The sequence below is a fragment of the Scyliorhinus canicula genome, chromosome 5 (genome assembly GCF_902713615.1).
Source record: "Scyliorhinus canicula chromosome 5, sScyCan1.1, whole genome shotgun sequence".
Lineage (NCBI taxonomy): Eukaryota > Metazoa > Chordata > Chondrichthyes > Carcharhiniformes > Scyliorhinidae > Scyliorhinus > Scyliorhinus canicula.
The window spans coordinates 214,866,962-214,882,360 of NC_052150.1; the positions used below are offsets into that span (position 1 = coordinate 214,866,962).

Consider the following 15,399-nt stretch of genomic DNA (forward strand, 5'->3'; position numbering starts at 1 on the left):
TTTGGTCACTATGGGCAATTTAGCATGGCCAATCCACCTAACCTGCTCATCTTTGGACTGTGGGAGGAAACCAGAGCACCCGGAGGAAACCCATAGGAACAGGAGGAAGCCATTCAGTCCTTCGAGTCAGCTCTGCCTTTTAATAAGATCACGGCTGATCTAACACTCACTACGTCCGCTTTTATGCCCCATCTCCATAACACTTAATCCACCTCCTGATTAAAAACCTATCGATCTCAGCCTTGAATGTTCAAGGACTTGGCCCGAGGGCAGCACGGTAGCAGTGGTTAGCACTGTTGCTTCACAGCTCCAGCGTCCCAGGTTTGATTCCCAGCTTGAGTCACTGTCTGTGCGGAGTCTGAACGTTCTCCCCGTGTCTGCGTGGGTTTCCTCCAGCTGCTCCGGTTTCCTCCCTCAAGTCCCGAAAGACGTGCTGTTAGGTAATTTGGACATTCTGAATTTTCGTGTACCCGAACAGGCACTGTAGTGTGGCGACTAGGGGCTTTTCACAGTAACTTCATTGCAGTGTTAATGTAAGCCTACTTGTGACAAAAAATATATATATATTTTTTCTTTTTCCACAGCTTCCTGGGGTAAAGAATTCCAAAGATTCACCGCTCAATTCTTCCTTAAATCCATCTTAAACGAGCACCCCCTTAATCTGCAACTGTGCCTCACAGTGAGGTATCTGGTCAATGGAGGTCCACATGCATATAGAGTACCAATTCTGTTGAACACCACAGTTAGAGGCTTAAATGACCCCAAACTACAGTATGATTGACACTGACCCAAGATTGAACCTTTCAGATTCTTAAATCCGGCTCATTGCTGTAATGCTTTGAGATTAGATACCATCTGTTTTCACAGAACACTCAAACTAAATTGTACAGAAATTCTCCAAATCCTTGGTTTCTCAACCACTTAATTGACATATGACCTCTTGAAATGCAATAAAACGTCAACTCGCCTCTGAGAACACCTGGACACAGTTCACATTAGATAAGTAATTATTTTACCCAAATGTGTTTCATTTTTCTGTTAATTTTAATAAAAAGCACTAGAAGGTTATGGACGGGTGGTGTTAATACACAATTTTCAGCTAACATTATATCTATAAAAAACTAAAAACATTCTCCAACTCTAATTTGCAGGGATTTAATTTTATTTTGATTAATCTGATGTCTTTTTATTAGCATTGGTTTCGAAAACAGATCAGCACCACATTATTGTTGTGGGAGCGAGCTACGCAGGAATTGGCGGTCAGGTTTCCTACAATAAGCAATTACATTTAATTGGCTTTGGGTTTTGAAAAGCTCGATATAAATGCAAGATTTTATCCCGATGTTGTAAAATCTGCAAATGAAACAAGGAAATACTCGTCAGGTTAAGCAGCATCTGTGGGAAGATCCCAATTGCTTCTGGAACGCAACCTGCTGCCGACTGGCAATCTCAGGCTAATCGCGCTAATGAATATCAGAAAATAGATACCACACAATAAATACACACGTTCCTAGCTAAGTGTCACGTACCTTTAATTACTTGCTCTGGTTGTGTGCAAAGGGGGACTAAAGGGGCGCTACAATCATTGTCATAATCACCAGATGCCCTGAAATTCTGAATACCCTTCGTGGACTGCAAAACAAATTATGAAAACTTTGGTTAAGTCACAACCACACAGCACACATGTATTTTCCTCAAGTATGCGCACATTTAAAAAATGTCAAATATATAGGCCTAGTTACATCAAAGCTGAGATTTCAGGGGACGAGGAAAAGCAATGGCCTGAAGTGGCTTTCCACATATTTCTAGGTTTGATAGTTTTCTGAGTATACTAGGCTATATCTCTTAACCCAATGCAATGCAGAGAAGGTTAAGAGGAGATTTGATGGAGATATTCAAAATTATGAACTGATCTGATAAGAGTAAGTCAAGAGGGCCAGCTTCCAGTGAGAGGATAGTTGGCGACCAGAGGACACAGTTTTCAGGTAATTGACAAAAAGGATGAGCGACAGCAGGAGGAAATTAGTGTGGATTGCACTCTTGACGGGGCGGTAGAAACAGATTCAACAGTAGCTTTCAAAAGAGAATTGGATAAACACTCAAAGGGGAAAACTTTGCAGGACAATGGGCAAGAATAAGGGAGAATGACCTCCTTGTGTTGCATTACTCCATAAACTGTGCACTCTGCATGGGGTTTATTTGTGCACCGCCCATTCCTTCCTGCTTGCTTATAGCACCCTTTATTTGTTCCTTTTTCCAAGGAAGCAAAGCACAGAAGTAATAACAGCCTTGTTTTAGCCGCAAACTTAAATATTTCATCCGCAAAACATGAAATTCATGAATTACGTTTTATCTCGACTATTTGTGTTGAGAGCTAAATTGTTGGTTTAGCCAGAATATCCACATTGTTTTCAGGACTTTCTCTTAATCCCAATGTGAAAGTGAAGGCCATCAACTGGACGTTGCTAACCGAATCCCTTGGCTGAAGAATCATAGCTGCTAGGGCAGGAAACAGAAAGTAGAAAGTATCCAGGCCCCCTCGCATCTTTCAGAATTAATTCTAAAATGTTTATCTTGTTGAATAAACTTCTTTGGTGACAAACTGCCTTGGCTGCCTATTCTTTACTGTCTCACAAGGTTATGATGATACTGCAGCAATGCACCATTTAAAACAAATTCATAAAGCTTCTATAAATCTTTGGCAGGGAATGCTGATGCTACAATACCTATACCGCAAACTTAAATCATGTTCACTGGGAAAGAAAACAGTAATTGGGCTTCCATTTCTTCTAGAGGCATTTAAACGGTTTGGAATTTTAGAAAACAGAACTTTCTAAAGAGGTGCTTCACCTTAGAATGCTGACAGTATAGAGCCATTTAAAATCACAACATCTGTGCATTTCTCTCGGAAGGTTGCTCCTTTAGTTGTCTTTTTAGGGCCAGAAAATGACAGAGACAATTTTACAATTTGTATATGTGCACAAACAAACATCACTATTGTTAGGAAAACAAAGGCAGTTTTAAGGGATTTATATTTATATTGGTAAACATTAAAAGTAAGGTATAGTTTTGAGTGGGTCTAATTTAGTGTTTCTGTGCATGGAAGGGTAAAACCTACAGTTCGATTCATGCTAGGCAAAGGCACTTGTACGTGTGGGGTTGGTTAGTTCCAACTGTCTTTCTGTTGTGTTCAGAGAGGGCTACAGCATGAAGAATAACTAGGCCAGCAGAGATATGCGGCTGTTGCTTAGCAACTGGGGTAGAGAAGCCTTTAAGGTTTAGTTTTAGCTGAATTTGTGGACAGATGGAGACAGGACCTTAGGGACTGAACATGCCTCAATTCTGCCGGAATGGGAGCTGCAAACAGACAAGCTGCCTACAGTACAAGTTACAGTCCAGATAACTGGGACAGAGAGAATATGAAATTAAATGAAATGAAAATCACTTGTCACAAGTAGGCTTCAATGAAGTTACTGTGAAAAGCCCCTAGTCGCCACATTCTGGCGCCTGTTCGGGGAGGCTGTTAAGGGAATTGAACCGTGCTGCTGGCCTGCCTTGTCCTGCTTTCAAAGCCAGTGATTTAGCCCTGTGATTTAAGACGACTGGGGGAAGTTAAGTGAACAGAGACCAAGGTATTGTTCAGAAGAATTTAAGGAAGAGCAAACAAAGCGTTCTGAGTAAGAGAGACAATTGCAGTAACCAGATCTGAAGTGGGACAGCAGCCTTCAAAGATAAATACAGTCTGGGAATCGAGTGTTAAAGCAATTGTGAGCAGTTTACATTGCTGTCAAAACAAAGAATCTTAATGGGGTTGGTGTAAAATCCTGGACTAGCAGCTCTGTTAAAAGTGGAGCGGAAGCTATGTTTAAAGGCACAGAGAAAAGAGATGTCCAAATCTCAAAGAAAAACGGCCGTATAAAAGGGGGCTAATGAAGATCCACCGGTGGGTGGAAAGGTCAGCTGAGGAACTGGAAGGAAGGCAGAGGCTGGGGCGCCGGGTGAGGCCGCACTGCTCACTGCAGAAAGGATGACCGAGTTCACAAAACACATAGAAACGATGAGGAAGTAGATGGGGGAGGTACTGAAAGTGCTGGCGGAGGAGGCGATTTCCCTGGTCAGGGCAGAGGTATTGAGTGCAACGGCTGAGGTGCGGGAGCAGGGTGAGACACTGAAGGAAGTGGAAGAGGCACTAGTGCAACACAGTGATCAACTCACCTCGATGGGGAAGGAGCTGCGGAGGGTGGTAGAGACCAACAAGGGCCTGCGAGCCAAAATGGAAGACCTGGAGAACAGATCCTAGGCGGCAGAATCGGAGGATCGTGGGTCTGCCCGAAGGGGTGGAAGGCCTGAGGTCGACGGAGTATTTTGCCACGATGTTGGCGGAGCTATTAGGGGAGGGGGAAGGTCCCTCTCGATACGAACTGGATCGGGCTCATCGGTCGTGGAGGCCTATACCAAAGACGAGTGAGCCGCCAAGAGTGGTGACTGTTTGTTTCCATAGGTACGCATGAAGGAGAAGGTCCTGTGCTGGGCAAAGCAGAAGCGGGAGGTGCAGTGGAGCTGGTATACGTATATACCAAGACTTTACTGTGGAGCTGGCGAGGAGGCGGGCAGCCTTTGGCCGAGTGAAGACGGCACTGTATAACAGCAGGGTGGAGTGCGGCATAATTTACCCAGCTAAGTTGAGGGTGACCTACAAATCCAAAGACTTATTTTGAGATGGTGGAAGCGGCGGAGGTGTTTGCGAAGGCAGAAGGGCTGTGGCAGAATTGAGAAATGGGTCTGAGGACTGGTCTTGTACTGAGGGTAGAGGGTTGGTAGGAGAGTATGTAGCTTTATTTTTTTCACTGCATGTTGTTGTATGTACTTAATGAGTCGACGCTGTCTATTTGGACAATAACAGTTCAGACTTTCCTTTGCAATGATGGTTCTTTGGGATTTGCGTGTTTATGCTGGGGTTGTGTTATAAAGGGAATTTCTTTGTTTTCCTGGGACTTGGGCGGGGGCCTCCACACTGGCTGGTTTAAGCCGGTCAGTGAACGGGAGTGAGGTGGGTAAGGGGTTGCGGCCATCAGAGCCTGGTGGAACAGGCTTCGATGAGTCTAGCAGGGCTGAAAAGTGGGGGGGAGAGACACCGATACTGGGTGAAGTGTTTTCGAGAGGAAATGGGTGGGCGGGGGGGGGGGGGGGGGGGGGGGGGGGGGGTTTACAACTCGTGGGTGGCATTCATTGTACATTTTTGGGGATTGGATGGCCTTGAATATTAGCTTGGGGGGGAGTGGACTATATATATATTAATGATGACCATGGGCAATTTCCGATTCCTTTTCTGTTCTTTTGTAAACATTTGATGCTGATAGTGGCATGCGGGCTGTTGTGTGGGGGTTGGTGGGAGGATGGGATCGTTGTTGTTAATAAGGGATTTGACATTGTATTCGTTACCGTTTACTGATGGGGTACATTTTGAAGAAAATGTGAAAAAGGAGAATAAAAACATTTAAAAAAAAATGTCATTTGGAAAACCTGGGGCAAATTCTTCTCTACCCGGCGGGGCGGGGGGTCCCGGCATAGCGCCAACCACTCCGGCGTCGGGCCTCCCCAAAGGTGTGGAATTCTCCACACCTTTAGGGGCTAGGCCTGCGCCGGAGTGGCTCCCGCTACGCCGACTGGCGCCAACGGCCTTTGGCGCTACGCTGGCCGGAGTCGGGGCTGGCCGAAAGGCCTTCGCCGGTCGGCGTGAGTCCGCGCATGCGCCGGAGCGTCAGCAGCCGCTGACATCACCACCAGCGCATGCGCAATAGGGGGGGGGGGGTCTCTTCCGCCTCCGCCATGGTGGAGGCTGTGGCGGCGGCATAAGAAAGAGTGCCCCCACGGCACTGGCCCGCCCGGCGATCGGTGGGCCCCGGTCGCGGGCGTGGCCACCGTGGGGGCACCCCCCCCGGGGTCCAATCGCCCCACCAATCCCGCCGCCACCAGAAGTGGTTTAAACCACGTCGGCGACATTGGCCTGTCAGGGGCGGGACTTCGGTCCATCGCGGGCCGGAGAATCGACGTGGGGGGCACGCCGATCGGCGGGGCGTGATTCCTGCTCCCGACGATTCCCGGGTGGCGGAGAATTCCGGCCACAGCGGGGGGGGCGGGATTTCCACCGACCCTGGTCGATTCCCTGACCCTGCGGAGGGTCGGAGAATTCCGCCCTGGTCTATATTTCGGAATGTAAACCGCTAAGGGAAAATATAATTGTGAGAAAGATTTTAAAGTATGCTTTTGGAAGCAGAGTTCGGAAACTCTCACGTGACAATAACCTTGGGGGGGGGGGGGATTCTGAGGAGACATCTACAGACATTCACTTGCGGATCACAGTGGAGAGTGTATTTGCCCACAGTTTGAGCTTAAAAGGGACTTTGGGTTAATGAGACCATTGTAGATTGAGATGTACTCTGCAATCCGTATTAATCCTGAAACAGCAGACTGATGCCAGCCTATCTTTTCTACCAATGTGGCAATGTGTCCCCACTGCTGTTTGTGAAAGTGTTTCAAAATCAACATCCAGAAAATAATCTAAAGAGGGATTTATTTTTGAAATTAACAGTTTGAAATCTGATTGCAGGTTTTAGTAAAACACAAATGAGCGCACAGATATCATTGCAAATTTATCAGGGGAGAAGAATTGGAACTGAGTGAGAAAGGACCGATCAAAGTTGCAGCTATATGACTGTATGTTGCACGGTGTTCACATAGAAGGCACATTTAAAAAGGAAAATTCCTCGGAGTTGGGGTGGTACCTTTCACAGCATAGAAACTAGTAGAAAAGACCATTTTATCCATGCTGCTTCTGAAAGGATTCCTTCAAATTGCAGAGCAGAAGTGTGCGAAAGAAGGGATGGGCAAAAAAGTTCTAGTTTGTGGGGGGGGGGGGGGGGGGGCAGATTAGGCAGGCATCAATATGGTAAGACTGTAAATTGTTCCTTACAACATGCGCATTTGCAGATATGATGTCAATACACAAAGTAACGGATTGATTGGGTTGCAACATTAAATGTGAACAATGTAGTCTGCATCAGCACAAATATATTCACCCATTTATTCACAGACGATTTTGTGGTGGCGACCCAGATAGCTGGAGCTGGGTCCGCTGATCGATCAATCTCCATCTGCAAATCAAGTGTAAAAATGCAGAGAAATTAAAAGGGCCTCAAGTTTAATACCTAATACTAACAGAATAAAACACTTAATCAAGAGTAAGGCAGAGTTAACATGCTGAGAACCTCTTGCAGAAATGAAAGCAACACTCAGTAGCTGAATTGAACCACACTGTTCCCCAATTTGAAGTAAATATCCTATATGGTGTTGTATGGCTTGAGGATAAGACCATCAACACAATACGCAGATACATGGGGTGTGATTCTCCTTTGGCTGACGGCAAACTCACGAAACATGAATGGGCAGAGAATAGGTATCGACGCTAAAATTATGCCGATCGTTGATTTGACACCTAATCGAAATTCTCGACAGCGCCGTCAATGCGGTCCGAAACACACATACATTTAAACACCATTTGAATGGCATTAGCGGGCCTGACCCGGTATTCTCCGGGGCTTCTGTGATGCTACGACTCTGATTGGCTGAGTTCCCAATGGCCCGTTTCATTTCTGCTTTTAAAAATCGTGAAACCGGCTTCGTGGTTGCTGTGAGAGAGAGGGGGTATGGAAAATGTCCAACATTGCCAGAGTTTGCTGGTACTTGTGCCGACGGGCACAGAACACCATTGCCGCAGCCGGCAAGGCAGCCATGCAGCTGCACACGCCACTAACAGCTCACTGTGAACTTAGGGCCATGGGTCGTATGGTTGTCACCCCCAGGCGACCCCCAAGGTGCCCTCTGGCCCTAGCCGACCCATCAGCTGTACGGACGTGCTCCAGCACAACCAGTGCCATCTTGTTGGCTGGGATGGTGTGTGTGGGAATTATAATATGTATAAGCGGCTGCAGCTTGTGAGCCACCCGAGTGTTAATCACAGACCCATCAAATCCCGCAGCGTTTTTCATTGGAATCGATTGGGTTCCACGTGCTCCTGGTGCTAGCCCCTCCACATTTCCTGAATCAATCCAGGTTTGGCACCAGTTTTGCTGTCGTGAAAGTCCACAAATTCTGCGCCGGCGTCAACAGGTAGTCTCGGAAATGGAGAATCCTGTCCATGGATTCTGAAAAAAGGTCATTCTTGGAGGAATGAAAGACTCAGTAGATAGCCATGTCCCTCATAATCCGGGATTTGTGCTTCAGGACATCAGGGACGTGATTCTCCCACCCCCACGCCGGGTGGGAGAATCGCGGGAGGGCCGGGCGAATCACGCCACGCCGCCCTGGCACCCACCGCGATCCCCCCCCCCCAAAATGGCGTGTCGCGATTTGCGACAGGCCGCTCGGAGAATCGCCGCTTCTAACGGCGACCGGCGATTCTCCGGCTGAGCGGCCTGTCGAACCCGACCGGTTCACGCTGGCGCCAACCACACGTGGTCGCTGCCGGCATGAACATCGCGCGACAGCTGCATGTGGGGCCTGTGGGGGGCGGAGGGAGGATCGCGATCGGTGCCCACTGATCGTCGGGCCGGCGTCTCTAAAAGACACACTCTTTTCCCTCCGCCGCCCCGCAAGATCAAGCCGCCATGTCTTGCGGGGCAGCGGAGGGGAAGACGGCAACCGCACATGCGCGGGTTGGCGCCGGCCAACTTGCCGAAGAAGGTTGCCGTCATCTCGGCGCCGCCGGCCGTGTCATTCCGGGCGCACCTCTTTGACGCAAGCGTCAAGGCCCGGCGTGCAAAATTCACATGCCGTCGCTCCTAGCCCCGGGGGGGGGGGGGGGGGGTAATAGGGGCGAGGAACGGCGTCCGACACCGGAGTGAAACACTCCAGGTTTCACTCCGGCGTCGGCTGTTTGACGCCCTTTGGGAGAATTGCGCCCCAGATGTTGCAGAAAACTAAATTGATAGGCATCTCTTTGAAATGGATTTGCCCCACTTTTATGGAAAGGGATTCAACAAGATTTTAACCGCAATTGCAACATCACTGTGTGAGAAATCTGAAAGAGATGTTCTCTGGCAATGCTCTAACCCCAGTCTACCTCGGAGTGAAGCTGTGTGCGCTAACCTTCTGTGACCACTTGAAGAAGGTTGCAGACAGGTTGATGACAGGGCTCAAATTGGTCCAAAAATTTGCAAGCCCAAGTGGGGCAGAAATAGCATCGGTGCTTGTGACATCCACGATGGCCCTTGTCTACTCTGCGCACTGGGTATGGACCTGAAGCAGCTGCGTGACTCCCAGAATAGAGCACAGTTTAACCACCTGAATGCAAGGTTAGAGATATTGCCCTCCATCTATATCAGCCACAAGAAAGACGAGGTATATCTGCCTGGTTGTATGATAGCTACTTCCATACAGAAGCAGATCTGCGCAAAATTAAAAAGGTTTCAGCTTCAGCTTCCATAATGATGGCAATTGCTTTTCCTGAATTCGTATTCCATTCAGAGCGGGGCAGAGATTACAGAGGATCTGACTCAAATATTTTCATATGAAGGACGGGAAGCATGCAAGCATGGATGCATTTGTAACGATGGAGTCAGATCAAACTAGGGTCCACTCTCACAAATTAATCAAGTGGTGGGTGAGTGACAAGTTTCACTTTTCTTCGCTAACAATCTGTCTGTGGAACACGATTCTAAAGGTGGTGAAACCAGCAGGATTTCTGACAAATAAAAAGCGGCTCACAACAGAGGCTAATTGGCCAGAAAATAATTTCTAGTTCTAGAGCTTCCTGGGCTTGCCTGATCGCCCACAAGAAGCCAGAGAAGAGCTTTTGTATTTTCCCTGTCCCAGAAGTTGAGGGGAGAAATATATATGGGAATTAAGTCAGTTGTGATGGGCACAAACACCACTTATTTTTTTCATTCTGGATACAGAAACCAAATAAATACACAAGAGGTATGGCCCAGATTCCAGTCCTATAATCATAGAATTTATAGTACAGAAGGAAGCCATTCAGCCTATCGAGTCTGCAGCGGCTCTTGGAAAGAGCACCCTATACCTCCACCCAGTAACCCCGTCACCTCTCCGAACCTTTTTCGACACTATGGGCAATTTATCATGGCCGATCCACTAAACCTGCACATCTTTGGACACAGGGAGAACGTGCAGATTTTGTACAGACAGTGACCCAAGCCGGGAATCGAACCTGAGATCATGGACCTGTGAAGCAACTGTGTTAATCACTGTGCTACCATGCTGCCCTAACTAGTCCCAGCCAGTGTTTATGCTCCATTTGACCCTCTTCCCAGCTCTCATCTAAATCTGTTGTTGTCACCCTCTAATCCCTTCTCCTTCATATGCTTCTCCTGATTCCCCTTAAATGCATAGATACTACTTGTTTCAACCACTTCCTGGAGTAGAGAGTGCTTCACTCTCACCATGCTTTGGATAAAGAAGTAAACACTGCAGGCACTCACCAAGGCTCCTTCAGACAGCATTTTCAAACCCATGAGCACTACCATCTAGAAGGATAAAAACAACAGGCAGATGGGAACCCCACCACCTGGAGGATCCCTGCCAAACCACACACCATCCTGACTTGGAAATTTATCGCCGTTCCTTCACTGTCGCAGGGTCAAAATCTTGGAACTCCCTAACAGCACAGTGGGTGTACCTACACCACAGGGATTGCAGCGGTTTAAGAAAGCAGCTCACCACCACCTTTTCAAGGGCTATTCGGGATTGGCTGTAAATGCTGGCCGAGCCAGTGAGATCCATACCCCGCGAACGAATAAAGGAAAAACGTTTCTTTCGGAATTCCCTATTGGATTTCTTTCTGACTATTGTATACTGAACGCCTCAAGTTACGTTCTTCCCCACAAGTTGAGACATTCTCCATTTTCCACCGTCAAAACCGTTCATAACTTCAAGGTCCACAATTAGCTCAGCCCTCGGCCTTCCTTTTCCATGAGAAAAAAGACCCTTTTCATAGTGTTCGATACAGGTCTAACATAACTTCCTTACTTTCAATCTTATTCCTCTAGATTCACAAGATCATTAGAACATAAGAAATAAGAGCAGGAGTGGACCATTCTGCCCCGAGCCTGCTCAGCCATTGAATAACATGATGGCTGATCAAACTGTGGCATCGACTCCACTTTCTATCATGTCCCCCAATAACCTGACCCCCTTGTTGATCAAATCCAACCTTGAATACATTGAATAATCCAGTCACCACTGCTCGCTGGGGAAAGAGAACCCCAAACACTAACGACCTTCTTGAGAAAAAAATCCTCACCTTTGTCTTAAATGGGAGACCCCTTGTTTTTAAACTGTGACCCCCTAGTTGTAGATTCCTTCACAGGGAGAAATATCCTCTCAACATCTACCCTGTCACGCCCCCTCATAATCTTCTAAGTTTCAATAAGACCACTCCCATCCTTCTTGAAATAAAGCTGAATGCTTGGCTTACTGCTTTAAAAAATGGGTTTATAACCAGTGGTGCAACTTTTAGCAATTGGTGCATCTGTACTCTAGATCCCTTTGTCCTTCTAGCCCAACGTCCAAACGTCACATTTATACAGACTTTGTTTGCCAATTTGTTTCCCATCCTGTAAATTTATTAATATCTTTCTGTAATTTGTTTCAGTCCTCCTCAGTATCGATCAAAATTAATATTGGACTCCCAAGCTGTCAATCAAGTGTTTGCAGACATTAGCGTCATTCTGCGCATCTCTTTTTTCTTCACTTTAAACCAATAATTTGAATTAAGCAGCATAAATGCTTCGGTTAGACAGGACAGCTGTTTGTGCATTGTAAACGCAAGTATTTTGATGTACAACCCGACATTGTCTTAGTGGTTTGGTGTCATACTTTGTTACATCATGCTCCTCAAAAGCATTAAGGGTATTATATAATCCATAAGACCATAAGACACAAAAAGCAGAATTAGGCCACTCGGCCCATCGAGTTTGCTCCGCCATTCAATCATGGCTGATATTTTTCTCATCCCCATTCTCCTGCCTTCTCCCATAACCCTGATCCCCTTATTAATCAAGAACCTATCTATCTCTGTTTTAAAGACACTCAGTGATTTGGCCTCCACAGCCTTCTGCGGCAAAGTGTTCCACAGATTCACCACACTCTGGCTAAAGAAATTCCTCCACATTTCTGTTTTTAAGGATCGTCCCTTTAGTCTGAGATTATGTCCTCTGCTTCTAGTTTTTCCTACAAGTGGAAACAAGGCCACGCAGTATCCTGTAAGTTTCAATAAGAACCCCCTCATCCTTTGAAACTCCAAGAGTACAGACCCAGAGTCCTGAACCGTTCCTCATACGACAAGCTGATCATTCTTCTGAACCTCCTCTGGACCCTTTCCAAGGCCTGCACATCCTTCCTTAGATACGGGGCCCAAAACTGCTCACAGTATTCCAAATGGGGTCTGACCAGAGCCTTATACAGCATCAGAAGTACGTCCCTGGTCTTGTATTCTAGCCCTCTAAACTTAAAGTTAGTCTTGTGTATTTCAGATTAGTTTCTTCTGAGTAACCATAAACACTGCTTGGGTTGCCTTTCTTGGAAATCAAATTCTTCCCGATTAGGATGCGGAGTTTTCTTTCACCCCTCTTCCTCATTCCCTAATGCTTTGCAAGTGGCATGGGATAAGCTGAAGGCAACAAGAGCCTCATGTCACACAATGTAACTGCACAGATGCCCATACGGTTTCAGCTTCCTGCAACTTTACTTTACGACCTATTTGTTAGCTCAGACGGTGGTGGCTTTGTTTTTAAAAACTCACCGTCAATATTCTGATTGCTATTCTCACTACTTTACCTTTGCTCTGTTTGAATTTTTGTATCTACCTATTATATTGAAATTAAAGTTCTTGAGCGCTGCAGTGTTGCCAAAGGTTGTGCCTAATGTTTCAGACTGTACCTTGAGAACGGGTGCTTTTTCCTCACAAATCAGAACCCGAATATCTGGATTCCGGAGGTCTGTGCAGTAAATCTTTCGGTCTCGTCCTCCCGAATAGACATGAGTGAACGCTTCGTTGACCTGCAATGCCCAAACTCCTTCATCATGAACCCTATAGGTCGCTATGCACCTCTGTTGTCCCAAGGACCACAGGCGGATGGTTCCATCAGAACTACCAGATAAACACTAAAGGATAAAGATGGGAAGAAAAATTGCAGTTAACTGCACAAACAGAAACATTTAAATCATTTAGTTAAAATGAGGAGAACATTGCAATCATTGTGAGTTGACACTGAAAGATTCTCAATGAATGCTAAAACATAAAACACAGAGTGCAGAATGAAGCCATTCGGCCCATCAAGTCTACACCCACCCACTTAAGCCCTCACTTCCATCATACCCATAACCCAATAACTCCTCCTAACCTTTTTTGGTCACTATGGGAAATTTATCATGGCCATCCACCGAACCTGCACGTCTTTGGACTGTGGGAGGAAACCGGAGCACCCGGAGGAAACCCACGCAGACAGGGGGAGAATGTGGAGGCTCTGCAGACAGTGACCCAGCGGGGAATTGAACCTGGGATCCTGGTGCTGTTAAGCCACAGTGCTAACCACTTGTGCTACCGTGCTGCCCCACTGAGTTGATGAGAAGGGGAGTAAAGCTATTTTCCTTTCTTCCACCCTGAACAAAACTAATGCGCTGCTGAAAAGAAATTTCTAACCTCTTGCCTTCTCTGCTATCAAGCCAGCTTACAATACGGTTAGTTGCAACCTACTTCATATGCACAGCAAGAGTTCACACCTAATATTAGAACAGAACCATTGAATTGCGTCAGTGCAGAAGGAGGGCAGCACAGTAGCATAGTGGTTAGCAGTTGCTTCACAGCTCCAGGGTCCCAGGTTCGATTCCCGGCTTGGGTCACTGTCTGTGCGGAATCTGCATGTTCTCCCCGTGACTGCGTGGGTTTCCCCCAGGTGCTTCGGTTTCCTCCCATAGTCCAAAGATATGCAGGTTAGGTGGATCGGCTATGCTAAATTGCCCTTCGTGTCCAGAAAGGATGGATGGGATTACTGGGCCACGGGGATAGAGTGATGGTGTAGGCTTGGGTAGGGTACTCTTTCCAAGGGCCATTGCAGACTTGATGGGCCAAATGGCCTCCTTCTGCACTGTAAATTCTCTGATTCTATGATTCAGCATATCGGGTCTGCACAGACCCTCTGAAAGAGCACTACACCTTGCCCTCTCCCCTGTCTTCGTAAACCCCATAACCCCAACTAGCCTACACATTCTTGGATACTAAAGGGTAAGTTAGCACGGCCAATCTACCTAACCTGCACATCTTTGGACAGTGGGAGGAAACCTACGCAGATATAGGGAGAAAGAGCAAACACCAGTCACCCAAAGCCAGAATCAAACCCAGGTCCCTGACATTGTGAGCACAGTAAGAAGTCTTACAACACCAGGTTAAAGTCCAACGGTTTGTTTCAAACACGAGATTTCGGAGCACTGCTCCTTCCTCAGGTGAAGAAGAATTCACCTGAGGAAGGAGAAATGCTCCGAAAGCTTGTGTTTGAAACAAACCTGTTTACCCTTTAAAAAAGTTAATAAAGACAATTTTGTAGGGGTTTCTCCAACTCCGAGGCTTGATCAGTGAAACATTAGGCCTTTGCTTGAGATCGTGTCACAACAGCATGGCAAAGATCAGTAGTCAAGTGAAGGAACGTTGTTCAGAATTTTCCAATGAGGAACCGCTCTCAATTTTGGCATTGAGAGAGAAAGAAGTATCCAATTTTCATCGTCAATCTCAAAGTCCGTCCCCATACAACCAAATGTGTTGTGTTACTGCTTTTGTTCATTTATTCTTTTGTATATTCCCGTATCGGCCTCCCCGAACAGGCGCCAGAATGTGGCGACTAGGGGCTTTTCACAGTAACTTCACTGAAGCCTACTTGTCACAATAAGCAATTATTATTATTCTATTCTTACTTAAGTTCAGACGATACTTAAAGCCCAAGCTATTTCTAGTGCCACATTCTTCTGCCACCATCTGAAGACAAAAAGGATCCCATGAAGGCACGGGGCTAACTGGCCAAGGGAAATAATCTGCAACAGGTTCAATGCGTTACCTAGATGAGCTACAAATAATACAAACAAAAAACCACTGTGATAGAGGGAACTGGGTTCAGACAGAAGGGAAGCTGAAAAGCACTGAAAGGCAGAATTCTAGAATAAAATAGATTCTAAAAAATGAAACAGCAGCACAAGTTGCAAACTATATAACAGAAATGTTTATTAGGCAGAGATAGCTGGTTCTTCTGTATCCAATCATCACCAATTAAACATGCAATGGTGGAAGACAACATCCATTACCTCCAAAGCCCTGATTAATCACTCTAATTT

The 15,399-nt window shown here is 46.4% G+C and overlaps 1 protein-coding gene across 1 annotated transcript in view; it reads right to left on the reverse strand.

Moving 5' to 3' along the window:
• Nucleotides 1-15,399, reverse strand: part of LOC119966568 (WD repeat-containing protein 48) — a 162,866-nt gene that overhangs the window by 74,301 nt on the left and 73,166 nt on the right. The window contains exons 8-10 of the mRNA XM_038798480.1: nt 12,958-13,182; nt 7,080-7,154; nt 1,530-1,632 (exon numbers count right to left, since the gene is read on the reverse strand). Of these exons, the coding sequence (XP_038654408.1) occupies nt 1,530-1,632; nt 7,080-7,154; nt 12,958-13,182 (403 nt within the window). The remainder of the gene's footprint in view (nt 1-1,529; nt 1,633-7,079; nt 7,155-12,957; nt 13,183-15,399) is intronic.